Source organism: Amblyraja radiata, chromosome 12 (genome assembly GCF_010909765.2).
Source record: "Amblyraja radiata isolate CabotCenter1 chromosome 12, sAmbRad1.1.pri, whole genome shotgun sequence".
NCBI lineage: Eukaryota > Metazoa > Chordata > Chondrichthyes > Rajiformes > Rajidae > Amblyraja > Amblyraja radiata.
In genome coordinates, this window is record NC_045967.1 from 50,745,093 (window position 1) to 50,767,589 (window position 22,497).

A 22,497-nucleotide genomic window follows, 5' to 3' on the forward strand; every position below is an offset into this window, starting at 1 on the left:
CTCCAAGATCTTCGATTTCCTCCCACACTCCAAAGGTGTACAGGTTTGTACGTCTATTGGCTTGGAATAAGTGTAAATTGTCTCTGGTGCGTGTAGGCAAGATAGTGCAGGGCTCGAAATTAGCGGTTGCCCGGGTGCCACTGACCACCCAAAGTGCCTTCGGTGCAACCTAAACAACGAGTCATTTTGCCCGGCTTGGCAACTTGGTTTATACCTAAGATAGACACAAAAAACTGGAGTAACTCCGCGGGTCCGGCAGCATCTCTGGAGAAAAGGAACGTGAAGTTAAGCGAGAGCCCTGTAGTGTCAATGTGCGGGGATCGCTGGTCAGTGCAGACTCGGTGGGCCAAAGGGCCTGTTTCTGCCCAGTATCTCGAAACTAAACCTTTGGGTAGATAATCTGCTCTCTCCTTCACTGGCTTGTTTTGGGCCGAGCATCAGTCTTCCACTTTTGGGTATTCAGCTAAGAGGAACTGTTGATTGTGTGATGGAGACCAGAGACAACCAATTCTTCAGCCGCTTTGTCTGTTTCAATATGAGTGTAACTGAGGACTCTTCAGTTTACCAAAATAGTCATGTCTGAGTCAGTGAAGTCAATTACAAAGCATAATTCTATTTCCCACTGTGCAGCACATGTCCACCAGGAATAGTGTTTCACAATAATGACTCAGTCAATGTCATGAATAATAACTCCCAGCTGAAAGTACTGGGCGCGCGTTCACCCACACAAGAAACATTCACGACTAAACAATATAACGTTGTTGACTTTTGTTCGCAAATAGCTAACAGGGTGGAAATTGCAGTTAGATTCACTTCTGATTCCCATATTGCTAAGTGAACAGTACTTGAATCAATAATTGTAACTCATTGTTGTGGGCTCGACAACCTAAAATGGCACCTAATGGGCAGCACAGAAACGCAGCGGTAGAGTTGCTGCCTCAATGAGCCGGAGTTCAGGTTCTGAGGCTCTGAGATTCAGAGGTTCAATCGACCCAGGTTCGATTCTGACCACGGGTGCTGCCTGTGCGGTGTTTGTACGCCCCCCCCCCCGTGACCTGCGTGGGTTTTCTTCAGGTGCTCCGCTTACCTCCCACGTTCTAAAGACGTGCAGGTGAATTTGGCTTCTGTAAATTGCCCCAAGTGTGTCGGATGAGAAAGTGGGACAGCATAGAACAAGTGTGAACAGGTGATCACTGGTTGGAGTGGACTTGGAGGGCCGAAGGGCCTGTTTCCATGCTGTATCTCTGAGCTAAACTAAATTAATGCTGTATCTCTAAGCTGGAAACACTAAACCAAGTCAAGACTAATGAGGAGAATGGGGCTAGGAGGGGATGATATATCAGCCAAGATTGAATGGCAGAGTAGACTTGATGGGCCGAATGGCCTAATTCTTCTCCTAGCACTTATGAACTTATGACCACAAGAAAACAATTTAAAAAGGATCTGTAAATCTTGAGTTCAACAAACACAGTTTGCGGTTAGCTTGGCCAGCAGACCTGCTTTCATTTAAATGGAAATGCTTTAATGTAACTTGCCTTCCGAGGACCAGTAGGTCTGAGCTCATAAACGTCGATGGTGTAGTTTGATCTTCGCCCATAGTTGTCAAATTGCAGGTTGCCCGTTAGCCCTCGACCTCGAACCTGTACACAGAGAAGGACAGATATTTGGTGACACACACTGCTCATTCGAGCCAACAAAAACGAGTGGATAGGACGTGTTTGGCAGGATAAGGGCCAAACGCAGGCAGGTGGGACTAGTTTAGATGGGACATGTTGGCAGCTGTGGGCTGGAAGGGCCTGTTTCCATGCTGTAAGATTCTATGACTCTATAAGTTATAGCTTGAAGCTTCTTGAGTTATGTAGGTGGAGGCAGCACAGTGGCACAGCCAGTAGAGCTGCTGCCTCACAGCGCTGGAGACCCGGGTGGAGTTTGCAGGTTCTCCCTGTGACCACGTGGTTTAACGGTCTCCTCCCACATCCCAAAGACCTGCGAGCTTGTAAGTTAATAGGCCTCGGTAAATTGGCCCTCGTGTGTAGGGAGCGGAAGCGAAAGTGGGATAACATAGAACTAGTGTGAACGGGTGATGGATGATCGACGAGGACCCGATGGGCCGAAGGGCCTGTTCCCATGTGAGTAAATAATAGTCACTACAACTAGGGTCCGGGAACTTGCCATTTACTAGGACAGAAAGTAATATGAGCCTATTTTATATATAATTATTATCATTTTAATAGTGGACGCATTTAACATTAGCCAGATTATGCTGAAAATAAATGTTCTGCAGACAGTTAAGAAATTTTCACATATACTTAAAGAGCCATTTAAAGAAAATGCTATGATCATCAACTTATTAAATTACTGCACTCACATCTAATTTATATTTGAGGCCGGCACGGTGGTGCAGCGGTAGAGCTGCTGAATTACAGCACCAGAGACCCGGGTTCAATTCCGACTACGGGTGTTGTCTGTATGGAGTTTGTACGTTCTCCCTGTGACCATGTGGGTTTTCACAGGTGCTCCGGTTTCCTCCCAAACTCGAAAGACATACGGGTTTGTAAGTTAATTGGTTTCGATAAAGATTGTAAATTGTCCCAAGTGCGTAGGACAGTGCTATTGCATGGGGATCGCTGGTCGGCACGGACTCGGTGGGCCAAAGGGCCTGCTTCCGAGCTAAATCTCTGAACTAAACTGAAGAATCTGCGTATCATCAGTATGATCAATATTTATATGCACTGCAAACAAACTGTGAGATGAGGGCAATAAGCTACCTATAACTGAGTGCCTTATAGAGAGGGAGCAATTACGTCATATTTAGGGATGGGTCTGGAGTCATATAGAGGCAAGTATTGATAAAGATGGCAGACCCCTCTGATCTCCCGGTTGCCAAACACTTCCCATTCCCACACTGACCTTTCTGTCCTGGGCCTCCTCCACTGGTGAATGGAGGAAATTGGAGGAACAGCACCTCATATTTCGCTTGGGCAGCTTACACCCCAGCGGTATAGAATATCGATTTCTCTAATTTCAAGTAATTCTTGCATTCCCTCTTTCTCCGTCCCTCCCCCGCCCTAGTCATCTTGCTAGTTTCACTGTTTGTATCTACTAGTTATCACCGTTTCCACAGCCAACAATGGACCATTGTGGGCTCTATCTTTCCCTGATCATCATTGCTCTGATTTGTCCCTTTCATACCATTCAATTATTTGTTCTTTGTACCTTTTCATACCTCTAGTTTCCCTCTCCCCTGAATCTCAGTCTGAAGAAGGCTTTGTCGTGTGAGGGTTGAAATGACAATTTCAGCTAAAATGTGAAATGGAGTTATCAGCTAAGTTAAGGGCCTGTCCCACTTTCGCGGCCTTTACAGGCAACTGCTGGCATCCGTGATAGGTCGCCAAAATTTTCAACATGTTGAAAATTCAGCAGAGACCAGAAATACGCTGGAGACCTCTCATGACCACAGGAGACCTCTCACAACCATGCAGGCTGTATGGTCGTGAGAGGCCTCCTATGGTCGTGAGAGGTCTCCAAAGAGTCGTAGCGTCTTTCTGGTCGCCGCTGATTTGTCAACATGTTGAAAATTTCGGCGACCTGTCACGGATGCCAGCAGTCGCCTGTAAAGGTCGCGTAAGTGGGACAGGCCCTTTAGCAGCCCTTAAATTCCATAGCCTTTCAAAAACAAGGTTCCCTGATGCGTTATCTCCTCGCGTCTGCGATCTGTGCATGGGGAAGGCTGTGTTGGTGAGCGATACATAGCAAAGATTGAGTAGATGTCCCCGAACAATGCCTGGGATTGTCTGGGTGAGCTGAGCAAAACAATAGCAATAGTTGGGGAGACCACCCATGACCCCAGCCGCTAATGGCATAGAAATGTTGCAGTAAATGGGGGCTTATGATAGGCTTGGGGAGGGCGGTCTGCTCTGATAAGAAGTGCCATGAAGATTAGTGTTGGTCGCCCTTTCAGGGGGAGAACCTCAACCTTGCACCGTGTCACGAACGCTCTGATGAGTTTGCGAGTACGTACGGGTTTACGTGAGTGTATGTGGAAGCGACCCTGTGGCGTGCTCTGCTGCGTACTCGGCCATTGTGACTGCGTTCGGGGACACGTGAGTGTATGTGCCTTACTTAGTAGTGTAATAAATTACTGAGTGAATCGAAACTGTTATCTGAATCCAGTGATTTATCGAACACAACAGGGTCTCGACCCGAAATGTCACCTATTCTTGTTGTGAGTCTGTGGAATTCTCTGCCTCAGAGGGCGGTGGAGGCCTGTTCTCTGGATACTTTCAAGAGAGAGCTAGATAGGGCTCTTAAAGATGGCGGAGTCAGGGGATATGGGGAGAAGGCAGGAACGGGGTACTGATTGGGGATGATCAGCCATGATCACATTGAATGGCGGTGCTGGCTCGAAGGGCTGAATGGCCTACTCCTGCAGCTATTGTCTATTGTCTATTCCTTTTCTCCAGAGATGCTGCCGGACCCACTGAGTTACTCCAGCAGTTTGTGTCTATCTTTGGTGTAAACCAGCACCTGCTGTTCCTTCCTACACAGATTTTATGCCCTGACCGACATGAACAAACCACTTGGGTTTTTAACCAAAATCCAGTATTTTTTTAGACGAATTGTTGGGGTTCCAAATTGCAGAGTATTAACATATTGTATGCAGCGATGGAATTTGAACTGGGGTTTCTGGATTGCTGGGTTCCAGAACATTTCATTACCCACTGGTGAATGAGCTTCTGTGTCCTCTCATGGGAACTAGAATGAAGAATTGCCTGCGGAGCCTTGTGTAAAGAGCACCTCTTTTATAACACGGAAGTCAGAAAAGTACAGACCAAGCAAAATGTGTAGGAAGGAACTGCAGGTGTTGGCCTACACCGAAGGTAGACGTAAAGTGCTGGAGTAACTCAGTGGAACAGGCATCATCTCTGGAGAGAAGGAATGGAAGACATATCGGGTCGAGACCCTTGTTCTGAAGAAGGGTCTCTACCTGAAACGTCACCCATATCTTTTCCCCAGAGATGCTGCCTGTTCCGCTGAGTTACTCCAGCTTTTTGGGTCTATCTCAAGTATAGCTTGAACAGGCCCTTCGACCCACAATGTCGGTGCCGAACATGATACCAAAATAAACTGATGTCCTCTGCCTGCACATGATCCATATCCCACCATTCACTGCATAACCATGTGCTTATTTAAAAGCCTCTTGAACACCACCCTCATATCTTTCCTCATCACCAGTCTGAGCAGCACATTCCAGGCACTGACTACCCTCTTTTGGTGCACGTCTCCTTTGAGCTTTACCCCTTTCACCCTAAAGCTATACCTGTACTCTTTTAGTTTAGTTTAGAGATACAGCGCGGAAACAGGCCCTTTGGCCCACCAAGTCCGCGCCGACCAGCGATCCCCGCACACTAACACTATCCTACACACACTGGGGACAATTTACAATTCTACCAAGCCGATTCACCTACAAACCTGTCCGTGTTTGGAGTGTGGGAGGAAACTGTTGATCTGGGAGGAAACCCACGCAGGCCACGGGGAGAGCGTACAAACTCCGTACAGGCAGCACCTGCAGTCAGGAGCGAACCCGGGTCTCTGGCGCTGTAAGGCAGCAACTCTACCGCTGCACCACCGTATTTTATCATTTGTTAATTATTCCTCAGCTCTTCTCAGAACTTGCACGGGTGGCAAGCTACTGATAAGACCCATCCATATCCCCAGTTACGGAGTCCAGCCCAAGTATGAATAGGGGGACATTCTCTATCACGAATGAGCTGATGAATAGAAATCCAATTTTACGCAAACTCTCCCTCACATTTTTAAAGCATTTTTCAAGACAGTAATAATAGTAAAATGTTGCATTGCATTCATTGTTAATTGGATACAGTACATATTTCATTAGTTTAATGATGAGTCAGGAGAGTTTAATTGGCATAGGTACCGACAATGGAACAATGAGATTCGCACTCGCAGTAGCATAACAAGCCTGTAAACGCAATACTCATAGATAATATATAATAAACAGAAGTTCAATCAATTAATAACCCCAATTACTTAGGATGTTAAAGGATTATTCAATAAAATAAAATAATTACAGCAAGTGTATGCAGAGTGATATGATATCGGTTATGATAGAAAACCATTATTAAATGGCAGCATTTAAGTGTGGCATTGTGGCGCAGTGATAGAGTTGCTGCCTTCCAGCGCCAGATAGCGTGGTTCGATCCTGACTGCGGGTGCTGCCTGACAATAGACAATAGGTGCAGGAGTAGGCCATTCAGACCTTCAAGCCAGCACCGCCATTCAATGTGATCATGTCTGATCATCCCCAATCAGTACCTCGTTCCTGCCTTCTCCCCATATCCCCTGACTCCACTATCTTTAAAAGCCCTATCTAGCTCTCTCTTGAAAGTTTCTAGAGAACCGGCCTCCACCGCCCTCTGAGACAGAGATGGAGTCTGTATGGAGTTTGTACGTTCTCTCTGTGACTGCGTGGGTTTTCTCCGGGCGCTCCTGTTTCCTCCCACAATTCAAAAGATGTACGGGTTTGTACGTTAATTGTCTTCTGTAAATTGTCCATAGTGTATACGATAAAAGTTTAGCTTAATTTAACTGTAATAATAATAATAATAGATGGGATTTATATAGCGCCTTTCTAATACTCAAGGCGCTTTACATCGCATTATTCATTCACTCCTCAGTCACACTCGGTGGTGGTAAGCTACTTCTGTAGCCACAGCTGCCCTGGGGCAGACTGACGGAAGCGTGGCTGCCAATCTGCGCCTACGGCCCCTCCGACCACCACCAATCACTCACACACATTCACACACATTCACACACAGGCAAAGGTGGGTGAAGTGTCTTGCCCAAGGACACAACGACAGTATGCACTCCAAGCGTGATTCGAACCGGCTACCTTCCGGTTACCAGCCGAACAGCGCGGCAAAGGCCGTTCGGCCGACTGAGTCCGCGCCGACCAACAACCCCCCTACACTAGCACTCTCCTGCACACCAGGGACAATTTACAATTTTACTGAAGCTAAATTAACCTGCAAACTTGTACGTCTTTGGAGAGTGGGAGGAAACCGGAGCATTGAGAAAACCCGCGCAGATCACGGGGAGAACGTACAAACTCCACACAGACAGCACACAATCAGGATTGAACCCGGGTCTCTGGCGCTGTCAGGCAGCAACTCTACCGCTGCGCCACCGTGCGCCCCAAGTGCACGGGTGATTGCTAGTGGACGCAGACTCGGTAGGCCGAAGGGCCTGTTACCATGCTGTATCCCAAAACTGGAGTCACGTCACGGCCCCGTTCCCACCAATCTCTCCACCACCACGCCCAAGAAACACAAGAAGCGACAAGACAGACACCATTGTATGCAGATGCCGAGAAATGTGTTCAGCTCTGCCTGAACAACTTCTAGTCTTGTATGTGGACTCGGCAAGAAGAGGATCGCAAAACTAAACTGAACTAGATCCTGGATTTAATTTCTGATCTTAATGAATGTCTGTTCCATCGACTCATAGAGTATTACAGCGTGGAAACAGGCCCCTCAGCCCAACTTGCCCACACCGGCCTATCTACACTAGTCCCACCTGCCTGCGTTTGACCCATATCCCTCTAAACCTGTCCTATCCATGTACCTGTCTAAATGTTTCTAAAACTGTTGGCTGTGGAGAGATCTGCTTGAAACTAGCAGGCATATGCATCTCAAGCAATCTGGTTCCATCTGGCACCAAGTGGCATTAAATTGATAATGTCACACAGTGAAGCAAAATCAGTTATGGGAAATTAAAAGAAAACAGACTTTTACAGCAGGGAAGGTTCCTCAGAGGATTGAGCATTATGTTGGAGCAGATTACAGGAGCTTAACTCTGCAAGTAATTATGTTTTGGCTAAGAAGAGAAAGTGCAGGAAATGCTCATCGTGTGTCATCCGTGGACAGAATAGACGACTAGGAACTGCAGATGCTGGAAAATCGAAGGTAGACAAAAATGCTGGAGAAACTCAGCGGGTGAGGCAGCATCTACGGAGTGAAGGAAATAGGTGACGTTTTCGGTCGAGACCCTTCTTCAGACTGATGTGAGGGTGGTGGGGGGGGTGGAGAGGGAAGAAGAAAGGAAGAGGCGGAGACAGTGGGCTGAGGGAGAGCTGGGAAGGGGAGGAGAAAGCAGGGACTACCTGAAATTGGAGAAGTCAATGTTCATACCGCTGGGGTGTAAACTGCCCAAGCGGAATATGAGGTGCTTCTCCTCCAATTTACGGTGGGCCTCACTCTGGCCATGGAGGAGACCCAGGATAGAAAGGTCGGATTCGGAATGGGAGGGGGAGTTGAACTACTGAGACACCGGGAGATCAGGTTGGTTATTGCGAACCGAGCGGAGGTGTTGGGTGAAGCGATCGCCAAGCCTGCGCTTGGTCTCACCGATGTAGAGCAGCTGACACCTAGAGCAGCGGATGCAATAGATGAGGTTGGAGGAGGTGCTTGTGAACCTCTGCCGCACCTGGAAAGACTGCTTGGGTCCTTGAATGGAGTCAAGGGGGGAGGTAAATCGACAAGTGTAGCATTTCCTGCGGTTGCAAGGGAAAGTGCCAGGGTTTGTGTGGGAAGAGACGAATTGACCAGGGAGTTACGGAGGGAGTGGTCTCGGCGGAAAGCAGTCAGGGGAGGAGATGGGAAGACGTGGGCAGTGGTGGGATCCCGTTGGAGGTGGCGAAAATGTCGGATGATTAGTTTTGTTTTATTTAGTTTAGTTATGTTTAGTTTTTAGTTTAGTTTAGTTTATCATTGTCTTGTGCACCGATGTACAGTGAAAAGCTCTCGTTCATGTGTTATTCAGTCAATGAAAAGACTGTACATGAATACAATCAATAACAGAGACTAGATAAAGGGTACTGACTATTGTTGAGTATAGGAGCAAAGAGGTTCTTCTGCAGTTGTACAGGGCCCTTGTGAGACCACACCTGGAGTATTGTGTGCAGTTTTGATCTCCAAATTTGAGGTAGGACATTCTTGCTATTGAGGGAGTGCAGCATAGGTTCACCAGGTTAATTCCCGGGATGGCGGGACTGTCATATGCTGAGAGAATGGAGCGGCTGGGCTTGTTCACTCTGGAATTTAGGATGAGAGGGGTTCTTATTGAAACTAAGATTATTAAGGGTTTGGACACGCTAGAGGCAGGAATCATGTTCCCGATGTTGGGGGAGTCCAGAACCAGGGGTCACAGTTTAAGAATAAGGGGTAAGCCATTTAGAACGGAGATGAGGAAACACTTTATCACACAGAGAGTGGTGAGTCTGTGGTGTTCTCTGCCTCAGAGGGCGGTGGAGGCCGGTTCTCTGGATACTTCCAAGAGAGAGCTAGATGGGGCTCTTAAAGATTGTGGAGTCACGGGATATGGGGAGAAGGCAGGAACGGGATACCGATTGTGGATGATCATCCATGATCACATTGAATGGCGGTGCTGCCTCGAAGGGCTGAATGGCCTACTCCTGCACCTATTGTCTATTGTCTGTTGTCTATTGGTACAACCTTTAATGCAAGATATAACATTGAGGTCCAATAAAGTCCGATGAAAGATAGTTTAAAGGTCTCCAATGATTATTGTTGAACACACCAAATCATAACATATTATAAACAATAATAAAATAAAAAGCTAGCTAATCTATTCTCAGTAATGGTGTTAAAGGAATGATTGTACCCTAGAGGCAGAATGGATGTCTACAATTATTTTGTAAGTAATGCAACATATGGGTAGACATTCATTCTTGTTCATTGAATATACAACATGCTGCATATTCTATTTCACATCTAAAACTATGCTGCATTAATCACTAGTGATTGAGAATGAATACCTGTGCTCTGGGACAAATAAATTGGATAACTAATGGGCCTGTCCCACTTAAGCGACTTTATCGGCGACTGCCGCCACCGTCATGGGTCGTTGCAGGTCGCCGAAAGTTTTCAACACGTTGAAAACCCAGTGGCGACCAGAAAGACGCTACGACTCTTTGGGCGACTGAGGAGACGGCTCACGACCGTACAGGTGACATGTCACGGGGTGAAGCCTGTGTGGTCGTGAGTAGTCACACCAAAGAGTTGTACCTTGTTCTGGTCGCCGCCGGATTTTCAACATGTTGAACATTTTTGGCGACCTCTAACAACCTATGACGGGTGCCGGCAGTCACCGAAAAAGATGCGTAAGTGGGACAGGTCCTTAAGGCAAAGTTCTTTCCAAAGTTTGCAAAACAAATTTTGAGCAAGTAACTTGGCGAAAATTGTCTTTTGATCTAGCCTTTTGATGCATATAAACCTGCTGCGTATTTCCTATACAGTCAGTTCTTATTTAACCATATAACCATATAACCATATAACAATTACAGCACGGAAACAGGCCATCTCGGCCCTACAAGTCCGTGCCGAACAATTTTTTTCCCTTAGTCCCACCTGCCTGCACTCATTCCATAACCCTCCATTCCCTTCTCATCCATATGCCTATTCAATTTATTCTTAAATGATACCAACGAACCTGCCGCCACCATTTCCACTGGAAGCTCATTCCACACCGCTACCACTCTCTGAGTAAAGAAGTTCCCCCTCATGTTACCCCTAAACTTCTGTCCCTTAATTCTGAAGTCATTTTGTGATTCAAGCAGTTTGAATTAAAATCTGCACTCATTTATTTTTCTAATCGTAGCTATTTTAGGCTTTTATCTGCTTTGGTGTTCTTACAGCATAAATTCACCGTACTAATTACTGCGATTAGGGTGTTGTCCTTTAAAGAGAAATTTAACAGGCTGCTTTTAGGCTTTAGACTATACCTTACTTTAGACTGTAGAGATACAGCGTGGAGTCTGCGCTGACCAATGATCACCTGTATATTAACACTATCCTACACACTAAACACAATTCACAATTTACAGAAGCCAATTAAGCTATAAACCTATATGGCTTTGGAGTGTGGGTGGAACCCGGAGCACCCGGAGGAAACCCACGCGGTCTCGGGGAGAACGTGCAAACTCCGCACAGACAGCACCCGCAGTCAGGATTGAACCTGTGTCTAGTCAGGATTGAACTCGGGTCTAAGGCAGCAATTCTATCGCTGCGCCACTGTGCCGCCCCACAGGTACTCACGGAAACTGAGAAGAATGGGAATTGATCTCATGAAGGTACAGAAGGTACTGAGAGGGTTTAAACAGGTAGATTCTGAGAGGCTGTTGCTGCCATCTGTAGTGGGGAGCAGGGTCACAGGGTAAGGGGCTCAACCATTTCAGGCTGACAACGCAAGACCTTTCTCTCCTGCCTGGTGGCCTAGATCATAAGATCACATGATAGGAGCGTAATTAGGCCATTTGGCCCATCAAGTCTACTCCGCCATTCAATCATGGCTGATCTATCTTTCCCTCCTAACCCCATTCTCCTGCCTTCACCCCATAACCCCTGACACGCGTACTAATCAAGTACCTATCTATCTCTGCCTTACAAATATCCATTGACTTGGCCTCCACAACCTTCTGTGGCAAAGACTTCCACAGATTCACCACCCTCTGACTACAGACATGTGTCCATTGTCAGGTGAAAGTGGCAGGGGCTGGGTAGGGGGTGGATGTCTGGGTAGCCCTGAGAGGACCAGGGAGTAGCAGAGGGAATGGAAGGCAGAAAAGGGAGGGGAATGGAACATGTAGTTGGTGGAGGAACCCTGTTGCAGACGGCAGAAGTGACGAAGGATGATGTGCTGGACATCAAGGCTGATAATGTTTTCTCCGTAATAGGATGGCTTTTCAACTTGGTGTTGCATTGTAACAATCAGGCAACTATGGTCAACAACGTGGTGAATCTGTGGAATTCATTGCCACAGATGGTTGTGGAGGCCAAGACTTTGGGTAATTTTAAAGTGGAGAATTATAGGATCTTTATCACAGTAATGCAGCAGTAGTGTTGCTGCATTACAGCTCCGGAGACCCGGGTTCGATCTTTACGATGGTGCTGTCTTTGCGTAGTTTACACGTTCTACTTGCGACCGCATGGGTTTCATAGAAACATAGAAACATAGAAAATAGGTGCAGGAGTAGGCCATTCGGCCCTTCGAGCCTGCACCGCCATTCAATATGATCATGGCTGATCATCCAACTCAGTATCCTGTACCTGCCTTCTCTCCATACCCCCTGATCCCTTTAGCCACAAGGGCCACATCTAACTCCCTCTTAAATAGAGCCAATGAACTGGCCTCAACTAACTTCTGTGGCAGAGAGTTCCAGAGATTCACCACTCTCTGTGTGAAAAACGTTTTTCTCATCTCGGTCCTAAAGGATTTCCCCTTCATCCTAAACTGTGACCCCTTGTCCTGGACTTCCCCAACATCTGGAACAATCTTCCTGCATCTAGCCTGTCCAACCCCTTAAGAATTTTGTAAGTTTCTATAAGAAACTATAAGAGTTTCCTCTCTCATTCAAAAGACATGCAGGTTGATGGGTTAATTGACTTCTGTAAATTATCCCTGGCGTGTAGGTTAGAACTAGTGTACGTGTGATCGCTGGTCGGCGCGGACACGGTGGGCCGAAGCGCCTGTTTCCGCACTGTATCTCCGTATAAAACAAACAAAATCTTCACAGCTCAAACGCTCTACGGTGAATACACAAAATTCTTATCACGTCAGCTTGAAGTGGATTCAGAAGTGAAACAATAACCACAATTTGCAATCCATTCACCTGTGAAATCAGCCTTTTAAAAAAAGGCACTTGTTTTAATTAAGATAAAAGCACCCTTCTGGAAGAAGACAGTGAAAAATATAAATGTTTGTATTAGACCAAAAGCTTTTTTTTTAAATTTTATTTTGTACCAACAATTATTTAATCAATTATTTACAATAATATTTACAGTACAAAATTAAACAAAACAAAACCTACCACCATAATACAAGAAACAAATATACTAAATAAACTATATACAACTATATTACAATCCTTATTTAGGATGACTTTCACCCCACGAGGAGCCCAATGGTCCCGGAAATCCCCCAGGGAGCCCGTGGACAGCGTGTAGTCCCACTCAAGTACCTCCTGGGCTCAGACGTAACGCTGGAAAAGGGGCAGGCAGCCGGCTCGGGCAGAGCCCTTTTCCGCCTGCCGCCGTGACTGGCGGATGGCCAGCTTAGCCAGGCCTAGGAGCCACACAACCAGGACATCTTCAGCCCTACCCTCTCCCCTACGCACAGGGTGTCCAAAGGTGAGGATGGTGGGTGAGAAGTTCAGCCAGAAGGCAAGGAGCAGCCCCTTTAGATATTGGAACAGGGGCTGCAACCTCACACACTCCATGTACACGTGGTACGTGGACACTTCCATCCCGCAAAGGTGGCAGGCGGCTGGCGGGTCTGAACCGCGAGAGAGACAGGTTGCGAGGGACTCCTCGGCGCAGTATCCTCCACCCCAGGCCTCCGATGTAAAGGGGCAGAATCCCTGCGTAGAGGGACCCTCACTGGTCCGAAAGGCAACAGTGACCGCCACTTAGTGTCCGGACGGTGGACCAGGGTGTGGAGGAGGAGCCCGTACAGGAGATGCTTGCCTGAGCCTTGGAGGGAGATGAAGGGTGTCGAGGAACGGCGGCTGAGATATGTGCGGGACCGGCTCCTGGGAAGGATTACGGCGCCTGGGTCCAACGTGTAAGCTCAAAAAGCTTATGTTGGTGGTATGGCAGATGAGATTTAACTTAAGTTGGCTTCATTGCTGAGCAAAAAGCTAAATGAGCAACTGATAACTTAGCGTTCAGTAAGGTAAACACAATGCTAGTGGTGGGCCATGTGGTGTGTTAATATGTCCACATGTCTCATCATCGAACAGTGGTGTAGCTAGCAATTAAAAACTTGTACACATGCCAGCCAGTCTGTTGTTCTCTCCTTTAACCTGTTCTGGCATTGTCAAGATTTGAACACAGACAACATTTTGTGAAATGCGAATGTTAGTATTGCATTTCAGCTTCTAAATATGTGAAAATTGGGCTGGCACGTTGGCACAGTGGTAGAGTTGCTGCCTTACAGCGCTGGCAGCGCCAGAGACCCAGGTTCGATCCTGACCACGGGTGCTTGTCTTTACTGAGTTTGTACGCTCTCCCCGTGAGTTTACTCCGTGATATTCGGTTTCCTCCCACACTCCAAAGACGTACAGGTATGTAGGTTGATTGGCTTGGTGTATGTGTAAATTATCCCTAGTGTGTGTAGGATAGTGTTAGTGAGCGGGGATCGCTGGTCAGCATGGACTCGGTGGGCTGAAGGGTCTTGTTTGCTCGCCGTATCTCCAAACTAAACTTAACTAAAAATGCTAATTCTAATATTGAAATATAGTTGTACTAAATTATGCACCATACATAATACAGCTACACTGTAGAAAGCATAATGTTGGATCGCATCGGCGCTAGGCTTGGGATTAACTCTGCCCCAGACTGCAAGAAATGGCAGAGAATGGAGGGTGTAGCCCAGTCCATCGCACAGACCACACTCCACTCTACCTCGCAAAAGCAGCTAATATTATCAAAGACTCTCCCTAACCTGGCGACTTGTGTATATTGTCCAGGGGAGGTGGTTGAATGAGCCCGGGGGCTTCGTCCGTCGGCCGAGACCAGCAGAGAGGCTTCGTCGGGGTGGCCGAGCTAACTTGGAGTCTCCTCGGAGTCGAGTATACGAGCAAAGAGGTCCTTCTGCAGTTGTACAGGGCCCTAGTGAGACCACACCTGGAGTATTGTGTGCAGTTTTGGTTCCCTAATTTGAGGAAGGACATTCTTGCTATTGAGGGAGTGCAGCGTAGGTTCACAAGGTTAATTCCCGGGATGGCGGGACTGTCATATGCTGGGAGAATGGAACGGCTGGGCCTGTATACTCTGGAGTTTAGAAGGATGAGAGGATATCTTATTGAAACATATAAGATTATTAAGGGTTTGGCACGCTAGAGGCAGGAAACATGTTCCCGATGTTGAGAACCAGGGGCCACAGTTTAAGAATAAGGGGTAAGGCATTTAGTACAGAGATGAGCAAACACTTTTTCACACAGAGAGTTGTGAGTCTGTGGAATTCTCTGCCTCAGCGGGCGGTGGTGGTCGGTTCTCTGGATACTTTCAAGAGAGAACTAGATAGGGCTCTTAAAGATAGCAGAGTCAGGGGATACGGGGAGAAGGCAGGAACGGGGTACTGATTGTGGATGATCAGCCATGATCCCATTGAATGGCGGTGCTGGCTCGAAGGGCCGAATGGCCTACTCCTGCACCTATTGTCTATTGTCTATTGATGCAGAACCGCCTGAGAGCTTGACAGGATGTGGAATTAACTAGATGGGATGGATTAACTGGAAACATCAGGCGTGGAGAGCAGAGGGCCAGTAGGAGGGTGAACCAGGGTGTAATAATGTTATACGCGTGAGGAGAGATATTCACTCACTATGGTTCAGAACCCAGGGAGAATCTGCTACCTCTTCACCAAAGTATTCCATTGTCTCTTAAAAGATTCTTCAACCATATCTTCACCCTACATCCTCATTGCACTAAATCTCGTTGCACTGACGTGCAATGACAATAAAAGATATATTATTATTATTATTATTATTATTATTATTATCAATGTCAAGGACCAGCACTGAAATATTTAGTGGGCTTTCTGCACCAGAGACGATATATTCTGCATCAAGGGACTCAATGGCAGACTTTCCACCATCTGCAAATCACAGGTCTAGAGTCTAATGGAAGAGTCTACACTGCCTGGATGCGTAGAGCTCCAAGCGACATTATCAAGGACTAGTCTCACCCCAGTCAATCCCTCTTCTCCCTCGCCCATCAGGCAAGAGGTACAGAAGTGTGGAAACGCACACCTCCCGATTCAGGCACAGTTTCTTCCCAAATGTTATCAGGCAACTGAACCATCCTATCAACATCTAGGGAGTGGTTATGGAGCTACAATCTACCTCATTGGAGACCCTCGGACTATATTTCATCGGACTTTACCTTGCACTAAACGTTATTCCCTTTATCGTGCATTCTTCTCCGTGGATTGTCACCTTGTCGTGGTGGAGAAGCTTGTGTGGTCCTGAGATCCTGAGAGCGATGCCGTCTGGAGCTATGCTCCTGGCAGGGCCACCCATGGTGGTAAGGTCGAGGGGGAGGTCTCTGACAAAGAGCAATCCAACCAAGACCTCAACGGTGGAACAGGCGGAGGACGATGGCTGACCTTAGTGGAGCGTCACGACGGCCGGGAAGGCGGATGAAGGCTGCAGCAGGAAAGGGTCTCCGGTCGTCTTGGATTCCATGCCACTGGATCCTGACCCAGATCTGTCAATGACCGTGTGGTGGCTGTCTGTGCACCAGTCTCTCCACGTTAAACAAAGTCACGCACAGGCGTCCTCCAACCCTGGAGACACCCATGGTCAGCCATGACAGAGGAGGGGGGGAGCCTAAGAAGAAGTACACTGTGGCTGGCTTGATTGTAATCATGTATAGTCTTTCCGCTGACTGGTTTGCACGCAACAAAAGCTTTTCACTGCACCTCGGTACACGTGACAATAAACTAAACCTAACTAGATATTCCCCAATCAATTATATTTCCATGAGACTCGACACTGTACGTTTCTGTAAGTGGGAAATGGAAGCAAGGTGCACGAGACAATAAGCTAAACTAACTAACTAATCCTGTAACTCCGTCCCTAATGGCAAAGTGTCAAACCTCCACCACAGTTCTGGACCCCCACACAACACAACACCTTCTCAGAAGCAGTTAGCAACGGGACAGAAACGATGACCTTGCCAGAAACACCCACATCTCGTGTGTGAATGAAAGCTTTGTGTGGGAGGAAGTAATTACCATGGTGGGAGAATCTATTTTGTTGCTTTTCGTTACGCAACGCTGCTGTCAAGGTCACAGGCACCAGCATGTGAGAGAACTTTGCAGTATTCTACATACCGCGCGTCAGAATGAGTAGACTGGAAAGATTTAAGCGGGGAGCAGAGAGAAAGATGCCAAATATAAAAACATTTGAACCAGGGGGAAGATGTTGAAAAAGGATAAACACTTTCGCCGATTATTTGTACTTCATTCATTCATTGGCCATTCGTGGCCAAGGGGACATGGGTTTGAGGTGAGAGTGAAAAGATTTAATAGGAATCGGAGGGGTAACTTTTTCAAACAAAGAGTGGTGGGTGTGTGGAACAAGCTGCCAGAGGAGGTAGTTGAGGCAGGGACTATCCCAATATTTGAGAAACAATAAGACAGGTACATGGATAGGGCAGGTTTGGAGAGACATGGATCAAACACGGGCAGGCGGGACTAGTGTGGCTGGGACATGTTGGCCAGTGTGGATAAGTTGTGCCTGTTTCCACATTGTATCACTCTATGACTCCGTGACTCATGGGCTGTGCATGGTCTATTTTTTTGAATGGATGTCATGCAAACAAAAGGTTTTCACTGTAATTCGGTACATGCGACAATAATAAACAAAATTAAACCTGTCGGCAGGTCCTGGATTTATTGTCCATTCTTGATCAGCCTTGAACTAAGTAGCAACCTACGAATTGAAGCAGTTTGAGATGGGCCACAAGGACAAGCCAGGGAATTAGAGGCCAGCAAGATGGGCAAGTAGTTGGAGAGGCTTCGTAAATACAGAAGCTACTAGTATTTGGATCGGCATGGATTTATCAGGTTTGGTCAGCATGGCTTTGTGTGTGGGAAAATTGTGCCTCACATATCTGGTAGAGTTTATTCGAAGAGATCACCAAAAGGATTGATGAGGGCATTGGCTGTATCGACTTTAGCAATGTCGTAGACATGGTCCACACTGTAGGCTGGACTGGAAGGTTAGAGCTCATGAAGTCCAAGGTACTTTGGTCAATTGGATTACAATTCATGTCGAAAGGAACTGCAGATGCTGGTTTATACTGAAGATAGACAAAATGTGCCTGTCAAAGACACCACAATCTCCATTAAGTTCTGAATTACATAGAATGTTATTGTTATTTTTGCACCATTATTGGATGTTTAGATGTACAGTATATATATGTATGTGTGTTTGTGTGTGTATGAGAATGTGTATCTACACAAGATAGCTTAATTCACAAGATGATAAGTGATAAGAGCAGAATTAGGGCATCAAGTGAACTGTGTCATTCAATCATGGCTGATCTATATCTCACTACTAACCCCATTCTCCTGCCTTCTCCCCATAACCTCTGACACCCATATAAATCAAGAATCTATCTATCTCTGCCTTAAAATATCCATTGACTTTGCCTCCACAGCCTTCTGTGGCAATGAATTCTACAGATTCATCACCCTCTGACTAACTTAAGAAATTCATCCTCATCTCCTTCCTAAAGTAACGTCCTTTAATTCTGAGGCCATGATCTCTGGTCCTTAATGATGCTTAGTGTCCGTCCCAGATCCCAGATGAATAATGGTTACTAGAATAAGGCATGAGATGAGGAAAAGTATCTGTGGAACAAAGATACACTACCCACCAAAGAAAGACACAGAATGCTGGAGCAACTCAGCAAGTCAGGTGGCATCTGTGGAGAATATGGACAGATGACGTTTCAGAATCCACAATGTGGCCTGACCAGTTGAGTTACTCCAGCACTTTGTGTTTCTTTTGGTAAACCAGCACCTGAAGTTCCTTGTTTCTACAGCTACTGGTAAACCCTTTTCCATGAAATTCATGAAACTGTCTATCCATGAAACTGATTGTTGGAAATGACATTGAGAAGGTTGCGAACAGCTGTTCAGTGTTGATGACAAACTTGAATTTCTCCCTCAAAGTATTAAAACCTTCAGGAAGAAGGGCCCAGAATTAATAAGCGAAGACAAAATCTTTGGTAAGCTATGCATTGAAAGACAGGAGTTTGTTTTGAGTTTGTTTTAAAATACATTGCCTTGTATTTTAGCTTTCGATTTAGCATTGTCCATGTACCGAGGTGCAGTGAAGAGTTTTGCATGATATCAAGTCAGGTCAGATAATACTATACATAAATACAGTCAAGGCAAACGCAAGTAAAATAGACAGTGCAAAAGGGTAGATTCAAAGTGCAGGATATAGTTCTCAGCAGGGTAGTGCATTAAAGATAGTCATAAAAACTGAAGTAACTCAGCAGGTCAGGCAGTATATCTGGAGAAAAGGAATAGGTGAAATTTCAGATCAAGACCCTTCTTGAAGAAGGGTCCTTCTTACTTTTTGCTTGGAGTAGGGTCCTACTCCAGCTTTTTGTATCTATCTTTGGTTTAAACAAGCATCTGCAGTTCCTTCCTACACAATTTTATGCCCCTGTCCCACTTAGGAAACCTGAGCGGAAACCTCTGGAGACTTTGCGCCCCACCCAAGGTTTCCGTGCGGTTCCCGGAGGTTGCAGGTGGTTGCCGGAGGTTGCAGGTAGTGGAAGCAGGTGGGGAGACTGACAAAAACCTCCGGGAACCGCACGGAAACCTTGGGTGGGGCGCAAAGTCTCCAGAGGTTTCCGTTCAGGTTTCCTAAGTGGGACAGGGACATTTAGATTTCGCTCTTAGGGCTAAAGGAATCAAGGGATATGGGGATAAAGCAGGAATAGGGCACTGATTTTAGATGATCAGCAATGATCATGTTGAATGGCGGTGCTGGCTTGACAAAGTCCAATGTCCGCAATGGGCTAGAGGTGAATTGGATGCTACTTTTGAAGTAGGCAGACAAAACCATTATAAGTAGTTTTATTCAAAATTGATCATAATTATCTGGAGACCGTTTTGCTGCCTGGTAACGTATGTCATTTTTTCCATATTTTGATTGAATATTGCAACTTTATGCTGAATACATCAGATAATTTGTTTTAGTTGTCTCCATGCCTCCACTCTACCATAAATTAATTACAAATAATGCAGTGTACTTTCAGAATTACTCTGCATGTCAAATTTTCTCGGCTGTGTATAGACTGAACTGTAAAAAAGAAGTAATGCTCATGAATGTATGGATTCATAGCAAAAGGAACTATATTAAAAACCTGAGGTCTCCCAGTATGGCGTTACTTTGAATGTTTGTTTTGTATCAACCTGAATGTATTTCTTTCAAGGATAAAAGGATGTAAATAAATTCAGCATATCCTTTTTTAGATGTTTAATTTCAGGAATGATGTGAACATTAAGGCTTATAGCTCTTCCAGATTTAATATCAACAACATTTAGCTCATGGCAATCGTTTACAATGTTTTTAATGCACTCAGATCTATGGCTTCTGATCTGAATATTCAGCGATAAATTTCTTGTGATGTTCTGCCTGAAAATGTTTAGAGAAAGAGAGATACAGCGTGGAAACAGGCCCTTCGGCCCACCGAGTCCATGCCGACCAGAATTCAACCAAGCCAATTGGCCTACAAACCTGGAGTGTGGGAGGAAACCGTCTTTGGAGTGTGGGAGGAAACCGGAGCTCCCGGAGAAAACCCACGCAGGTCACAGGGAGAAAGTACGAACCTTATACAGTACAGCGTCCGTGGTCAGGATCGAACCCGGGACCCTGATGCTGCAAGGCAGCAACTCTACCGCTGCGCCACCGGGCCGCTCCATCTTCAAGGAAGTAATTAACTTCCTATTTTTAGGATTATGGACTGACAGAAAGTTCTCCAATGTTGCTCATTCTTAGCAAGGTTATTATACATAATGAAATCCTTGGAAGTGCCCACTATGTATGAATTAGGTTTAGCTCCCACAGATTAGAGCCATAGCGTGGAAACAGGTCCTGTTGGACGTTCGAAAATAGTCAATATTTTTCATTTTTAGCAGTTTCTATTATAAATAATTCTAACGATTAAAATGGAACTGGTTGCTACAACCATGGAACTACATGCTTTCCGTGTGGAAGGATAAGGATAAGGATGGGTAGAAAGCCAACAGAAGAATGTTGCAGATAGGATCTGGAGCAGAAGAACGTCTGAAGTAGACATTTGGAAGAGATGCCCAAATTGATAGATGCAGTGTTATAAGGTCAGAGACGTACAGCTTGGATACAGTCTCTTCGGCCCAACTTGCCCATGCCGACCAACCTGTCCCATCTTCACTAGACCCACCTGCTTAAATTTGACACATATCCCCCGAAACCTTTCCCAGTCATGTACCCGTCGAAATGTTTCTTAAACATTGTGAGAGCACCTACTTCAACTACCTCCTCGTTCCATATTAATATACTATTAAATCTTTCCCCGTCTCACGTCAAACCTATGTTCTCTGGATCATGATGCCCCTACTATGAGTAAAAGCATTAACCCCAACAATTCCTCACGTTATTTTATGCACCTCTATAAAGGTCACGCCTCATCCTCCTGCCCTCCATGGAATAAAGTCCAAGCCTGCTCAACCTCTCCCAACAGCTCAGGCCTTTGAGCTCTGGCAAGATCCTCGTAACTGAGAATAATTTGCCTCGATTGCACACATCATCCTGGTTCACATGTGAAGATAATGTGATGCTCGGCCGCTGATGCCAGCGGAACTAGAGCGGAGAAGCTTGAACACTTTCAGAATAAAGCAGGGAAATTGCCAAGCAAAACCCCGCTGTGATGGTGGCTGAGATGCTTGAGGTATTTATGAAAGAAATAGCCGGACTTGACATCTTGGAGCCAATCCACCCAGTAACTGATGCTGTCCTGGCCTGGATGTCTACCCTTGATCTACAATTTTAGCCTGTGCACGCCACACGTGAGAAGAAGAAGTTATCTTGGAAAAGGTGAAAGTGCTACTGGAAAGGAGGAAGGGGAAGTGTGATGTGGTCATTGTGTGGAATTCCATCGGTTGAGGACTGATATTGTTATCGGACCATAGAAAGCGCAGTATAATGCAGTAACGAGCCCTGTGAACCACAATATCTGTGCCAAAAGTAATGTCAAGATGAACTAATCTCCACTGCCTATACCTGATTCATATTGCTCCATTTCCTGGAAATCAAGGGTTCAAGGTTTCATGGTCAGTTTATTGTCACATGTACCAATTAAGGTACAGTGAAATTTGAGTTACCATGTGTCTAGTTAAAAACCTCCAAAACACCACGATAGTATCTGCCTCCACCATCACACAGAGGTCGGTGGGTGTATGGAACAAGTGGCCAGAGGAGGTAGTTGAGGCAGGGACTATCCCAACATTTGTATAGGGCTCAGGTGAGACCACATCTGGAGGATTGTGTACAGTTTTGGTCTCCTAATTTGAGGAAGGACATCCTTGTGATTGAGGCAGTGCAGCGTAGGTTCACGAGATTCATCCCTGGGATGGCGGGACTGTCATATGAGGAAAGATTGAAAAGACTAGGTTTGTATTCACTGGAGTTTAGAAGGATGAGGGGGATCTTATAGAAACATATAAAATTATAAAAGGACTGGACAAGCTAGATGCAGGAAAAATGTTCCCAATGTTGGGCGAGTCCAGAACCAGGGGCCACAGTCTTAGAATAAAGGGGAGGTCATTTAAGACTGAGGTGAGAAAATACTTTTTCACCCAGAGAGTTGTGAATTTATGGAATTCCCTGCC

The 22,497-nt window shown here is 46.0% G+C and overlaps 1 protein-coding gene across 4 annotated transcripts in view; it reads right to left on the reverse strand.

The window, feature by feature from the left end:
* Window positions 1–22,497, reverse strand: part of gria3 (glutamate ionotropic receptor AMPA type subunit 3) — a 310,941-nt gene that overhangs the window by 119,412 nt on the left and 169,032 nt on the right. For all 4 annotated transcript variants that reach the window (XM_033030754.1, XM_033030753.1, XM_033030751.1 and 1 more), the window contains exon 8: window positions 1,536–1,640. In XM_033030754.1, coding sequence (XP_032886645.1) covers window positions 1,536–1,640 — 105 coding nt within the window. The remainder of the gene's footprint in view (window positions 1–1,535; window positions 1,641–22,497) is intronic.